Below are 15,399 nucleotides of genomic sequence, written 5' to 3'. Positions count from 1 at the left end.
AGCAAGACACACTGCAGGATAAGGCCCCGCCCGAGGATAGTCACACAGCGCTTGCTGAGACCGAGACAGAACCAGATTCCGCGAGCAGCCCTCGCACGTCACCAAATCATCCCGTCTCCACCCAGCAGATGCTAGGGCGAACCAGAGCCAGCTCAAGCAGCCCCGAAACTAGACCCGGTGCCGGACAGCTGAGGCATCCCGCAGGCCCGGCCTCTCTCCGAGGACAGCCAGCCCGCAGTCGGTCGCGGCTAAGACGTGCTACTCGATCATCCCATCTCCACCATGCAGAATAAACGCCCTACGCGCCAAACAAAAAACCTAACACCCTCTTGCACACCACTTCAGGATGCTCTGCATGCCATATAAGGTTGAACCATCCAATCTGTTATCTCCGTAACACATATAAAGCAAAAAAAAAATGCAACAGCTTTAGCACACATCCGGAAACTGTCGCAACGAACCCAGATGTGGAAAATGAGCGGATCTTCCTTGATTTTCAACAGCAAATTACATTCTAAAAGGAAAACACCGATCTAAACTGACCCCATGCAGGAATGCTCACAAACTGAATACTTTCTGCGTGTATTCACCACTGCGCTAAAAATGATTTAAATGGCTCTGAGCACTATGGGACTTAACATCCGAGGTCATCAGTCCCCTAGAACTTAGAACTACGAAACGTGGGCAGACCTCTCGTGCTACTCGATCATCCCATCTCCACCATGCAGAATAAACGCCCTACCCGCCAAACAAAAAACCTAACACCCTCTTGCACACCACTTCAGGGTGCTCTGCATGCCATATAAGGTTGAACCATCCAATCTGTTATCTCCGTAACACATATAAAGCAAAAAAAAAATGCAACAGCTTTAGCACACATCCGGAAACTGTCGCAACGAACCCAGATGTGGAAAATGAGCGGATCTTCCTTGATTTTCAACAGCAAATTACATTCTAAAAGGAAAACACCGATCTAAACTGACCCCATGCAGGAATGCTCACAAACTGAATACTTTCTGCGTGTATTCACCACTGCGCTAAAAATGATTTAAATGGCTCTGAGCACTATGGGACTTAACATCCGAGGTCATCAGTCCCCTAGAACTTAGAACTACGAAACGTGGGCAGACCTCTCGTGCTACTCGATCATCCCATCTCCACCATGCAGAATAAACGCCCTACCCGCCAAACAAAAAACCTAACACCCTCTTGCACACCACTTCAGGGTGCTCTGCATGCCATATAAGGTTGAACCATCCAATCTGTTATCTCCGTAACACATATAAAGCAAAAAAAAATGCAACAGCTTTAGCACACATACGGAAACTGTCGCAACGAACCCAGATGTGGAAAATGAGCGGATCTTCCTTGATTTTCAACTGCAAATTACATTCTAAAAGGAAAACACCGATCTAAACTGACCCCATGCAGGAATGCTCACAAACTGAATACTTTCTACGTGTATTCACCACTGCGCTAAAAATGATTTAAATGGCTCTGAGCACTATGGGACTTAACATCTGAGGTCATCAGTCCCCTAGAACTTAGAACTACTTAAACCTAACTAACCTAAGGACATCACACACATCCATGCCCGAGGCAGGATTCGAACCTGCGACCGTAGCGGTCGCGCGGTTCCAGACTGAAGCGCCTAGAACCGCTCGGCCACACCGGCCGGCCACTGCGCTACTTAACGTTCTCCCGGAACGTATCCCACACTACCGAAACGATTTCCAGGAAGTTCCTCCGACGGGATACGGAAATTACACACGTCTGGCACAACATCAGTAACCCTCCAGACACATCTGCCCAAGTCTAACCTACTACTCCTCTTCTACAAATTTGGTGGTCTTTTCACATTCACCTCCAGAAACGATACTGCAACTACACATATCAAAAACAGTTTTGCATCACCCCAGTTTCCATAAATATTGAAGATAGACGTTGACTGTGGATATTCCGTCACAGACACAGTCCCTTTGATCTTCAGAGATGTCACTAAACCCGCCCAAAGATGTAAACAACCATGCATGAGCAGCGCCTATTACACGGAGGGGGTCCGACAGACGATCGGTTACAGTCATTCCACCTGCAAGGAGGTACACGGCTCATGTTGTCTGTAGTTCAACCATGCCTAGACGGTCAATACCGCGGTTCGATCGCGTCTGCAGTGTTACTTCCTGCCAGGAAGGGCTCTCAACAAGGGAAGTGTCCTGGCGTCTCGGAGTGAATCAAAGCGATGTTGTTCGGACATGGATGAGATACAGAGAGACAGGAACTGTCGATGACATACCTCGCTCAGGCCTCCCAAGGGCTACTACTGCAGTGGAAGACGCTACCTATGGATTATGGTGCGGAGGAACCATGACAGCAACACCACCATGTTGAATAATGCTTTTCGCTCAGCCAAAGAATGTCGTGTTACGACTCGAACTCTGCGCAATAGGCTGCATGATGCACAACTTCACTCTCCACGTCGATGGCGAGGTCCTTCTTTACAACCATGACAACATGCAGCGCGGTACAGGTGAGCCCAACAACATGCCGAATGCACTGCTCAGGATTGGCATCACGTTCTCTTCACCGATGAGTGTCACATATGCCTTCAACCAGATAATCGTCAGGTACGTGTTTGGGGTCAACCCGGTCAGGCTGAACGCCTTAGACACAATGTCCAGCAAGTGCAGCAAGGTGTAAATTCCCTGCTGTTTTGTAGTGGCATTATGTGGGGTCGACGTACGCCACTGTTGGTAACGGAAGCCGCCGTAACGGCTCTACGATACGTGAATGCCATCCTCCGACCGATAGTGCAACCATATCGGAAGCACATTGGCGAGGCATTCGTCTTCATTGACGACAATTCGCACCCCCATCGTGCACATCTTGTGAATGACTTCCTTCATGATAACGACATCGCTCGACTAGAGTGGCCAGCATGTTCTCCAGATATGAAACCTATCGAACATGCCTGTAATAGATTAAAAAGGGCTGTTTATCGATGACGCTATCCACCAACGACCCTGAGGGATCCACGCCGAATCGCCGTTGAGGAGTGGGGCAATCTGGAGCAACAGTGCCTTGAAGAACTTATGGGTAGTATGACACGACGAATACAGGCATGCATCAATGCATGAGGACGTGCTACTGGGTATTAGAGGTACTGGTGTGTACAGCAATCTGGACCATCACCTCTGAAGGTCTCGCTGTATGGTAAAACATGCAATGTGTGGTTTTCATGAGGAATCAAAAGGGCGAAAATGGTGTTTATGTTGATCTCTATTCCAATTTCTGTACAGGTTCCGGAATTCTCGGAACCGTGGTGATACAAACCTTTTTTGATGTGTGTATATATGCTGTGCGAACGCAAATGGTTTCTGTGCTACAAAAAATCTCTAGAAAAACTGGTTCGAGAACAAAATATTACGGTTTTTGGAACCACCGTATCCAAATGCTTCGGCAAAAACAGGAAAATTTTCATAGATTCCAAATCCTGAAATTAGAAATCGTCAGAAATTTTTTGACTAAAATGGGCAATACGACAGCAACTAATACTACAGAAGACCTTGATAACTGTAAACAGCTAATCGTGCAAACGATGCAGTCTGCTATCACTAACAATGCACCAAAGGAAACCATCATAGAGCATAATGACAGGCTTTCTACACCTATCCTTATCCTAATCAAAGAAAAAAGAAAATCATGCAAACAGATTAAACGACGAGCTAATGAAAGGGCTAAAACAAAATGGAACCGTCTTAACATTCAAGTTAAGACAGAGGTTCGCCAATGAAAAGCAAATAGATGGGAACGTGAGTCACAAGGGTTTGTCACACATAAAGCCACTCTGTTTTGAAATGAATTCAAGAAAATCGTAGGCAAAACCGTCACCGAAGATCCGCCTTAACGGATCCACGATCGCATCACGACGGCCGAAAGGGTGAAGGCTGAAATGTTCCGCCATTTACTTGAAAAAATACACAATCACGCAGAGTACCCCAAATTTGATGACAACAACTAGGAAATTATTACTAGGGAACTTTATTCATTTCTGTACAAAAATATAACACCAGCCGATCATCCACTACTGAAAGAAATGATAGAATATGAGGTTCCCTCTACCATACTAAGCGGCAAAACACAGTCCTGAAAACGACGGCACTGGACGAGTTCAAACTGTTTGTACCACAAGGGCATGCTCAAACACTAAACCCTTTACCTTATGCTGTGTAAAGTCGAAAATCAGTACTATCCGAATAGAAAAGATGTGCATATTGTAATGATTCCTAAACCTGGAAAACAAAAAACCAACCCTAACTCTTACGGACCTCTCCAATAACTGGCAAAACCTTGAAATAATAATTAACAGAGTCCAACGGTTTGCAGAAGACAACGATATGAACAAACTGGTTTCAGAAACAGTCCCACCACCGCTGATCCATTATTAAGACTAACTGGTAAAGTAGCAGAAGCGTGCAGCTTAGCAGATGTGACTGCTGCGCCCTTTATGGACGCAGATAGCGCCGTTGGTAAGAAATGGCATGTGTGACTTCTTCACAAAATGCTAAAACACAACTTCCCGCCTAAAATAGTACAATTAATAGTTAACCTCATTGGAAATAGAAAAGGACAAGTATGAATTGGGGATCAAAAATCGTCCTACTTCACACCCAGAGTGGGAGTCCCTCAGGGTGCCATCATCTCCCCACTGTTATATACGATTTACACAGCTGACATCCCAAGACACAAGTGGTGGAATGAAGGCATAGCTCTGTACGTGGATGACCCCACTTACTGGTGTTATGTATCCACCTGCAATGCAATCAATGAACGAGCTAACAGCTACATCAGAAAACTTGTAACCTGGTTCAGTAAATGGTGAGTGCAGCCTTATCCAACCAAGAGTCAACTTATCCTATTCAGACATAGAAATTTCACTAATCGCCAACAACAGGACCCCCACAAACACAACATTCGACTTTGAGGACAAGAAATTACTCCACAACCAACTATTTTGGAATGTCTCTGGCTGAACTCTTAAATCGACAAAAAAACAAGACTGAAAAGATTAAAACAAGCTGAAAGCCGACTCAGTTTAGTACGTCTCTTGAAATACTGAACATGTTGCTCTTCTTACACACAAAATATTTATTCGACCTATTCACGAATATGGATCTCATGCATGGATTATGCCATTCATTCTTGCGTAGGCTTCCGCGGCCAGAGTCAGTCGACATAAATGTTTTTGGGTGTGGTACCACGTCATATTGTATAAAACTATGCTCTAGAAAACCAACGTTTCGGCCATGGTTGCATCGGCCTTCTTCTGGGTCACCAGTAAACCCAGAAGAAGGCCGCTGCAACGGTGGTCGAAACGTTGGTTTTACCCAACAGTAGTGTTATACAATATGACGCGGTACCATACCCAGAAAACTTTTATGCCGAAAAAAATTGTGTTTGCTGAACGGAGGATGCTTAAAATAACCTGAGATCTACGCTATAACTTCCCAACAAGTTCCCTTTACGAAACACTTAAAACTAGAAACATGCTAGGCAGAATAAAGGAACGAATCACCAGGTTCGGGCTCAACAGACTACGTAACAATGGACTTACAAAATAATTCTTCAGCACGATCCCTCAAAGTTTATTCTTCTGAAATTGAAATATGCAGTGTCGAAATTGCTACAACAGAATCTTCTGGAAAATGAAGAAATCAATGAAACCGTGAACAGATGAAGAACACGTACAAGGATTTGGGTTGATGTAGCAACCTGATACAGCAAGAACAATTTACTGAACAAAATTACTTCAATCAAGTCCTATAGAAGAAGACAATATTTTCTAGATCGACTAGATTTACAAGATTTTCTCCTACAGAATTAGGCTACATCAGCAAAATTCCAAGATCACAACATAACGTTATCAAGACCATTGAGATAATCTGAATACACAGTCAACCAATCCCAAACAGAGGTTTTTCGGTCCAGAGGTTTTTCCCTCACTCGTTAGACAAATGCCGCGATTTTGACTGAATAAGCACCCAATTGTCCTAAATAAATGGTTTCACACCAGCACAAACCTCAACTATTGGCTAAAAAGGGCTATGCTCTCCTACAGCCTACATATACTTCAGAGGTGGAATGAATGGTAAAAAAAGGCTTAATAAAGAACAAAAAGGAGCTAATAACCGGGATGATACACTGTAGCTAGCGATACTTCAGGAGATTAAACATGTTAGAACTAGAAGTAAACTAATTAACAGGTTTTAGTTAGTTGCACTATAATATTTTGTAAATTTCAGAAGCGTTTAAAGTGGTATTTAAGGAAGAATCTTATTTGTGAATTGCAAATTCAATTTTTCCACTAAAGTAAATTAAGTAGTGACATAACATTAACAAGGAAGAAAAATATAGTTATACGTTGTGACGATATACGAGGGTGATTCAGAGACTACAGTCTCCCATTCATTTTCATGGAAACTAGAGCAGCTACAGAATGCATACTCTCCAATACTCCTTTCCGGACTACCACTTGCTTGTGAATTGAGTGTGTGGGAGTAAATGGATAACCGATTTAATATTCGTGTGTCTATTACCTAGGTATTATTGAACTTCAGTGCAAAATAGTTCCAACACAATATAGAGATTGTAAAGTTCATTGCAAAATATGAACTGTATAAAATGAGTGGATTCTAAGTTGAGTGATTTAATTTTGAAGTAATTTATTTTCGGTACGAAGCTACGTTATTCCAAAACACTAAAGCAACCAAACCACCGACATCTTATTAGATGTTCTAGGCATGAAAATAATACTGTGACACTTAATGATAACGTGTGTGTGTGTGTGTGTGTGTGTGTGTGTGTGTGTGTGTGTGTGTGTGTGTGTGCGCGCGCTGCTGACGAAGTTTATTTACTTTTGACAGACATTTTAGAAGTGGAAATTCTGTAAGCTGCACCAGTATTATCAATATTTACACATTTCTAATAAATAATTCAGGTCACCGGGTATTTTTTAACATGGCGCCACTCTGTTTAATTCACATCGTTTCGTTAATTTTGGACACGTTCAAGAAAGCAGATCTAATGCTATATTCTGATCAGCCTTTTCGTTTCAATGGCTGCTAAAATACTGGAGCCTGATTTGCTGTTTCGTGTTTATAGCGAGTAAAATACTAGGATGTTTCGTTGTCATGATTGGTAAACTGCCATTTTAAACTTAGGACAACTGTGCGAGTTCTGCAATCTCAGAATTTTTTAAATTCTCGCTAGTGTAAGTGTGCTAGTGTCGCCATCTTGAATTTTTTAAAATTCCACCACTGTCTTCATGGATCGTGACATCATTGCCCACTCCCTGTATCCACACAACTCACGCACGTGACATAATAACCACTTTACGATAACATAACGCCATATGTATAACATCATTAAGTGGGCTAGAATGGCATATGTACTAGTCACAAACGATAATTTTCTCGTAAGATATTTTCTATTTGTTTGTATCTGGTGATACACCATCACCCACTGTATTTACTATCATGACGATCTCATCATCGTCACTATTAACTTGCATAGAAGTTATCATTTTTTCCGTGATTCTTTCTCTTCAGCCTGCTAATAATAAAATGACGAGTAAGATATCTGCGTTTTTCTCTACAGGCCATAGCACATGAAGCATTCAGCCATCCCAGTAGCATCTGCCCCTCTTTCCAGTTCCATTCATGGATATTTCGCAGAAAGAAAGACAGCCGAGGCTCCCCTGCATGAGTCAAAATTTCTCCTTCTGTATCCATAAATATGCAAAAAGTGCTTCCACTTGCAAACAAAATGGCTTTGTAGCGAGCTCAGTGTACTGCATGTACGTGAAGTTTCCATTGCTAATGACAGCATACGGCATCAAAGCTTTGCACTGTGGTGAGAAAAGTCAGGGGGTAGGGATATGCACATATACACATGGCGGTAGTATCGCGTTCACAAGGTGTAAGAGGGCAGTGCATTGGTGCAGCTATCATTTGTACTCAGGTGACTCATGTGAATGGGTTTCCCACGTGACGGGAATTAACAGACTTTGAACGCGTAATGGTAGATGGAGCTAGACGCACGGGGCATTCCATTTCGGAAATCGTTAAGGAATTTAGTGCTCCGAGATCCACAATATCAAGGTAAGGTTCGAGTGTGCTGCAGACCGCACGAAGTCATGGATCCAGGCTGTCGACAAGGCACTGTGCAAGCTGGTGTGGCCCCATTATGGTGTGGGTTATGTTTACATGAAATAGACTGGGTCCTTTGGTCTAACTGAAGCGATCATTGACTGGAAATCTTTCGGCTACTTGGACACCATTTGCAACCATTAATGGACTTCGTGTTCCCTGGAAACGTTGGAATTCCTGTAGATGACAAGGCGCCGTGTCACCGCGCTACAGCTGTTTGCGATTGGTTTGAAGAACATTCTGGACAGTTCGAGCGAATGGTTTGGTTGCCCGATATGAATGCCATCGAACATTTATGGGAAATAGTCGAGAAGGCAGTTCGTGCACAAAAAGATGCACCGGCAACACACCTTAGCAGTTATGGACGTCTATAGAGGCAGTATGGTTCAATATTTCTGCAGGAGACTTAAAACTACTTGCTGAGTCCATGCCACTTCGAGCTCTTGTCGTACGCAGGGCAGGAGGTGCTCTGGCACTACGCCAGGAGGTTAGCATGACTTCTGTCACCTTAGTATATGCTGAACGTTGACCCGAGTTCTAATATATAAAAATAGAATGAGCGTATGGCATCGTTGGCCGGGAGGCTCCATGCGGGGAAGTTCGGCCGCCAAGTGCAAGTCTTATTTCATTCGACGACGCATTGGGCGACTTGCACGCCGATGATGAGGATGAAATGGAGGACAACACAACACCCAAGCCACGAGCGAAGAAAATCTGCAACCCGGCCGAGAATCGAACATGGGCCCGCTTGCATGGAAGGCAATCACGTTACCACCTAGCTAAGCACGCGGACGTATATAAAAATAAAAAGATAGAGCACAATTGGGGCAAGTATGCGCTGATGCTTCTTGATTTCTTCACAATTCAACGAAACCTATGCTGGTGGTGAAAGATGATAAAACCAAACATTCCGTTTTATCACACCATCAAGTTCTCCTTCGCTCCATTGTTGTTGTTGGGCCTACCTTTGAACGACTTCATGAATTTAAGTACCTGAATTCCATAAAGACGAATAAAGCATGAATTCAGGTATATGGATTCCACAAAGAATAATAACAGTGAAGTGACAGAAGAGATGCATCAGCGAATATCAAACGCTAATCGTATGTTGTTTAGCCTGAAAAATTTATTCATGTTACGACTGATATTACAAAAGAATAAGATCCAGCTAAACATGACCGGTACTTTTATATGGTTTTGAAACTTGGGCGAGATCAGCAACAATTGAAGAAGCAATGTGTGCCTTCGAGAGTAATGTACCTCGAAAGACCTATGAACACGACTACATTACCGTGGAAGGTAAATGGAAACGAAGAACAAATGAAAATCTCTACCAGCTGTTTGGAAAATCAGACATTGGCCAAATATTAGGGTACAAGGAGACATAATGGTCTGGCTGCAAAGATCCCTCCCATAACATATTCTTCTTTCTCAGCCTACTGGAAAGCGCCCAGGGGGGTGTCCAGGGACACGATGGAAGGATCGAGTATTAACAGTGTAACGTGTATGCAACCAATATGTAACGCAGCTGCAGCCAATATTGTCTATGTTCGTCTGGGAAATTGGGCTCGATAAGCAACATGAGCTATCAGGAAACGGAATCTAACCTACACAACACTGTGTGCGTGTTGTATGATTGTCAGTTTCTCTGTCATTTAAGCCCTAAACAGATCGTTACATGATAAACTTAAAACTAACATTTGGATGAGCTATCTGACTGCGTATTTGAATATGAATTTGCATGTGATACAGAATCTGACTTGTGCAACGGAATTTACTGGGTTAGAGTACATGCCATGTTGCGGTGTGTCAGTGTCTCTGTTTTGACATTCACCTCTTTAGATGACTGCCTTTTTCCAAGGAATTTACAGCAATTCGCAGCAGCATGCAGCAGCAGCGGCTAAAGCTTATTGTTACAAAGAATGAATTTAATAAAAAGGAGTTTGCTTGGGTCCTGTTAACTACTGAATAATTTTTGAGAAGCGATTTCATTAATTAAGTCTACTTGAAAACTTCAGAATCATCATGAGCAAGTATTAATAACGACAATGACAAATGACATATGTGTAAATAATGTCTAGTACCAGATTAACAAATTATTTCAATTTCAAAATTGCATTAACATTTAGCAACCACAGTATATTATTTAGATGTGGAGAAAAATATTATTATTTGGAGGACAAGGAGGCTTCTTTCATTGACAAGCAAAACAAAGGATTATTGCATACTCGGACTAACAATCACGAGCCTAACCCTGCAATTGCTTTCGCGCTATGCTTGCGAATTTTACCTTTAATTCCATCTTCAAGCGTTGTTAAGCCATCTAGATCTCTCCTGGCTATATAAATGGAATCAGGTCTTGAGTGTGGTAGGATCTGCCATCACCGACGTGAGGGCAGCGTAGCACGTCTTCTGTCTCCGACCTCTCGACCGACACTACTCTTCCACTCTCGCAGACAGACCTCGCCTCACAACAATGCTTACAATCGCGCTCCTATGTTTCGCCCTCAGATTGTTACTATCAATATCTGAACGCTTATACAGTGCAAAGAATAGCGTTAAGTTAGATATATTATGTAATGGAGAGTTCTGACACACTCGTTATAACAAATCATAGAGAAGTGGAGTCGACAGAAGTAGCAGATGGAGGGACTAGCATCTGCAACAGACATCTGCTCTGTTCCGACCGATCTCCTGTTTAGGGTTCCCTACCTCAGCCGATCACTTTGTTGTCCGGCTGTCCGTCCGTCTCTCCAACTGCTGAGACCCCTTTTTCTCAGAAATGGGAAGACGTATGAAGTTGAAATTTATGTCTCATACTAAAGTCAACGCTATGTTAGCAGTGTAAGACATTTAAGCTTCTATGTCAGTGCCATTTATGTCACATATTTTGATATCTTGTCAGAATCGCTGTCAATAACTGGTAAAAATAACGGAAATTCTCGATTCTCAGGATGTATGAACTGTCTGCGTATGTTTGTACGGAACCCTCGGTACGTGAATCCTACCAACACTTCTCCGGATTTTTTTGTGCTTTTTGTAATGTTTTGTTTTATAATTTTTTATTGAGTGCTGTGTTTTGCATTTTTTTAGTGTAGTAATTTCTTTAGTTTTTCCTGCTGTATGCATTATAGGCGCGTTAATGTAATAAATTATGGTTATGGTGATGATGATGGCGGTGGAAAGTTGCTATGGGACCAAACTGCTGAGGTCATGAGCCCCTAGGCTTACACTCTACTTAATCTAACGTAAACTAACTTACGCTACGGACAACATACACACCCATACCCGAGGGAGGACTCGAACCTCTGACGGGGAGAGCCGCGAGAACCGTGGCAAGACGCCCAAGACCACGCGGCTGTTCCGCGCGGCCATCATGATGATGATGATGATGATGATGATGATGATGATGATGGTGGTGATAATGACGAGTTGAAGCTTTATTATTCTAGAATTGGAAGGAGAATCAGCATTGGTCGTATTTTTTTGTTTTATTATCTACAAAATCGATTTTCGGTCACTTAGTGACCATCCTCAGTGCTGTAATATACAATTAAAATTGGTAGGCACTGGTATCAACAAGCTATAAGCTATAAGCTTGTTGATACCAGTGCCTACCAATTTTAATTGTATATTACAGCACTGAGGATGGTCACTAAGTGACCGAAAATCGATTTTGTGGATAATAATACAAAAAAAAATACGACCAATGCTGATTCTTCTTCCAATTCTATCTACTATTTGGTCGTGGTGCACAGAACACTCCATGGAGTCACCAATCAATAAAACTTTATTTTCTGCCACATTCAACCACAATCATAAAATTTTAGAGTGGCAATGAAAGACCTTTTTGCGCGAGCCCATTATCATTATTACATAAGAACGGCGTACTTAGTTTTGTTCACTAGAAACGCTCTAATTGCGCCGTATACTTGCCGATTCTCTGGGCTGCCGTCCACTTACTTGGGCAGGATCTGCGCCACCTGGTTGTCATCCATGACGCTGAGCAGCTTCAGCAGTTCCTCTGTGGTCATGGAGGGCGGGTAGAACTTCTCCTCCACCTTGGCAAAGGTGCAGTTCGAGAACGCCGTAGAGACGTGTATAAAAGCCTGGAAAAAGAAAAGGAACCTACCTCAGTCACCGCTCGTTGACACCTGCAGCAGAACCGCAAACATTTCACCATTTCATAAATGGTTCAAATGGCTCTGAGCACTATGGGACTTAACTTCTGAGGTCATCAGTCCCCTAGAACTTAGAGCTACTTAAACCTAACTAACCTAAGGACATCACACACATCCATGCCCGAGGCAGGATTCGAAACTGCGACCGTAGCGGTCGCGCGGTTCCAGACTGTAGCGCCTAGAACCGCTCGGCCACTCCGGCCGGTCCACTTCATAACATCAGTGCGAAAGGAGCAGATTTCTTCCTATACAGCAGCAGATATACGAAGCGTTCTACACAAATGGAAAAAAGCACAGACCGTTCAACTTGCTGGACGTACGCTCAGTTGGCGAGAACTGGGAAGAGGCAATCTACCCAGGAACATTGTCGAACATTTCGTTTTGATGGCCCAGGTGCTATAGTTACTGGAAATGTAATGTTGCAGAGCCGTACTGATCTCCAAATCTTTGAGCATTGTACAATCATCGCTCGACGTTGTTGTGACACTGTGCTCCTTCTCTGTGTGCGTGTTTTCACGGATGAATTCGTCCCTGAGTTCATGCTAATGAATGAAAATGCGCAATCTCTTTGAACTTCGCAGGTGGAGGAACCTTTGGAACGAGAGGATATGGGCTGGTGTACCCGTTACTCACGACTTAACTGCCATCAATCACGTGTAGCATGCGTCGGGGAGAAATATTGCAGCACGTCCGCATGCACCAACGACCTTCCAGCAATTGTCAAACGCGCTGGTGGAGGGATGGAATGCCTGCCACAAGAACTCATTACCAACTTTGTGGCCAGAATGGAAGCCCATTTCAGAGCATGCATTCCCGTCCGTGTTGGTGAAACACCCTATTAAGAACCATGCTCCACCTTCTGTAATGTCCAAGGGACCATCATGAATCGCGGTGACTTCAGTGTAAATTTTGTTTTTGAATAAAAGTGTTATTTCTGTTCTCATTCCATATTCCTTTCCGTTATCTTTTGTACTATACTGTAGCTTTTTTTTCTATGCATAATGCAAGTCTCATCGAGCTATTGGCAGTGACTCATCAGGCTAAACTTCTTTCATCCTTAAGTAGTGCGCAGCAATGATACTGGATATAACTGGTACCAGGCGAGGATGTGACATTCCACCACTAACCCAAGCCATTGCAGTGAAATGTATGTGCGTGGAATCGGTACAGTAAGATGGGTCGACTTGGAGGCATGTGACGACGTAAAGGACCTACCGTATTTGGACGTGCATATTACCACACAGAGACTGAAGTGTTCGAATTCTTGGTGTATCAGGTGCACAGTCCAACGTGTCTTGATGTAATGCCATTCCGCTTGGAACAATGTAGCGCGACGCAGAAAAAGTACAGTACTAGTAAATCTACATTACTAAACGACTTATCTGTGACCTGGTCTCACTTGCTGGTTGCCTATCTGACAGCTTCCAAGGGCAACAAAAATTCGCATTATCAACATTTCATATGACTATTGATCGAATTTAAAAATTTAATTACAGTCGTGACCTAACCGTTAAGAGGCATAATCTCGTGTTAAAAGTTTATCCAGATAAGGCAAGTATTGAGTAGTTATAATTAAAATGCAGCTATCACGGAGGTCCAGTATGATGTGCAATTATCGTATGGCAGCGAGACTTGGTCTATGCGTAAATGCGGAATAGATTAACGCTGGAAAAAAAATTAATTTTGGCCATAATGTGCAAATCTGGCGCAGTGAATGCAAGAAAGATATACAGAACTGCTTCTGTATGTAATGGATTAGTAACGGGACGTTCACAGAAAACGTCAAACAAGTGAGAAAGGCATAATATTTATTTTATTATTTACCGACGCTTACATAATTCGTTCAATACGAGCACCGGAGACGTCGACGAGATGCTTCATCCGTAAAGCGACGTGATAAATAGTTTTCGTAGCAGTTCCGGTGGAATCTGAGCAATGCGCCCATGTATACTGGCCTACAAGTCATGTAGGGACCGAACGTGTCCCTCGTAAACGCGTTCTTACAGATATCCGTAGAGCCAAAAGTCACATGTATTCAAATGGTGATCTTGCAGGCCTTGTGCCTGGAAAACGTCTGGAGTTAACGCGTATGTGGAAGGTAGCATTAAGTAGATCTTTTACTGGGCGAGCGATATGAAGTGTTGCACCATCATTCATGAAAACGGAGGTTTCCACACGGTTGTGCTCTTACAGAGCAGGAATCACATGAGTCACGTTGTGTACAATGCGATCTCGATAACGTGCAGAAGTCACGGTACAACTAACAGGCCGTCTGGGTGCATTCTCTTCAGAGAAGAACGGGCGGAGAATAAACGTGCTTGTGAATCCACACTACACAGTCACATGCGGCAAGTGCAGTGGCTTTTCTGGGCGCAACACGCTGTTTAACAGCACCCCAAATTCGGCAGTTCTATCTATGCGCTGCATTGGTAGTGTAAAATGAACCTCGTCGCTCCATAGAATATTGCCCGGCCACATGTGAACTTCTTCTATCCGTACTAGAAACTGAAGAGCAAATTCAGAACGTTATTGTGGATCGTGAAGTTTCAGTTGCTACACCGTCTGGATGTTGTAGAGTGTAAAACAGACCGCAAAACTTTCCGTACTATTGACATCAGGACGCACCATTCCCGTGACACTGCGTGAGCACTAGAAACACCCGGGGCCCGTTTTACATTGCCAGTTACAGTAACAGAAACCTCGTCAATAACTTCTTGCGGCATAGGAAACCTTCCTCTGCCAAATGCCACACCAAGTTCACTCGTATTTTCGAATTTCGTTATCATCTTGTTTAAACCCTTTTAATGACATCGGGCTTCTCCTCACACCTTTCAGTCGGTGATACTCTCTCAATGCAGCACTGTAATTGCTGCACTTCGCATAGAACAGTTTCACTAATAGCGCACTGTCTCTCTTCTCGATGGCCATAAGGTTCACTCACATTATGGCTTGTCAAAAGACAGCGTGAATGTCATACCGTGAGACACACAGTGTTCAGCGTCACTGATGGTCAC

General features: G+C 43.3%; 1 protein-coding gene across 1 annotated transcript in view; it reads right to left on the bottom strand.

Annotated features, from left to right (window-relative positions):
• LOC126418727 (fatty acyl-CoA reductase wat-like) overlaps positions 1-15,399 on the bottom strand; it is a 292,976-nt gene that overhangs the window by 159,082 nt on the left and 118,495 nt on the right. The window contains exon 4 of the mRNA XM_050085632.1: positions 12,168-12,313. Coding sequence (XP_049941589.1) covers positions 12,168-12,313 — 146 coding nt within the window. The remainder of the gene's footprint in view (positions 1-12,167; positions 12,314-15,399) is intronic.

Source organism: Schistocerca serialis, chromosome 9, assembly GCF_023864345.2.
Source record: "Schistocerca serialis cubense isolate TAMUIC-IGC-003099 chromosome 9, iqSchSeri2.2, whole genome shotgun sequence".
Classification (NCBI taxonomy): Eukaryota; Metazoa; Arthropoda; class Insecta; order Orthoptera; family Acrididae; genus Schistocerca; species Schistocerca serialis.
The sequence above is the reverse complement of the archived record's forward strand: the minus strand, read 5'-3'. Positions and strand labels throughout refer to the sequence as shown.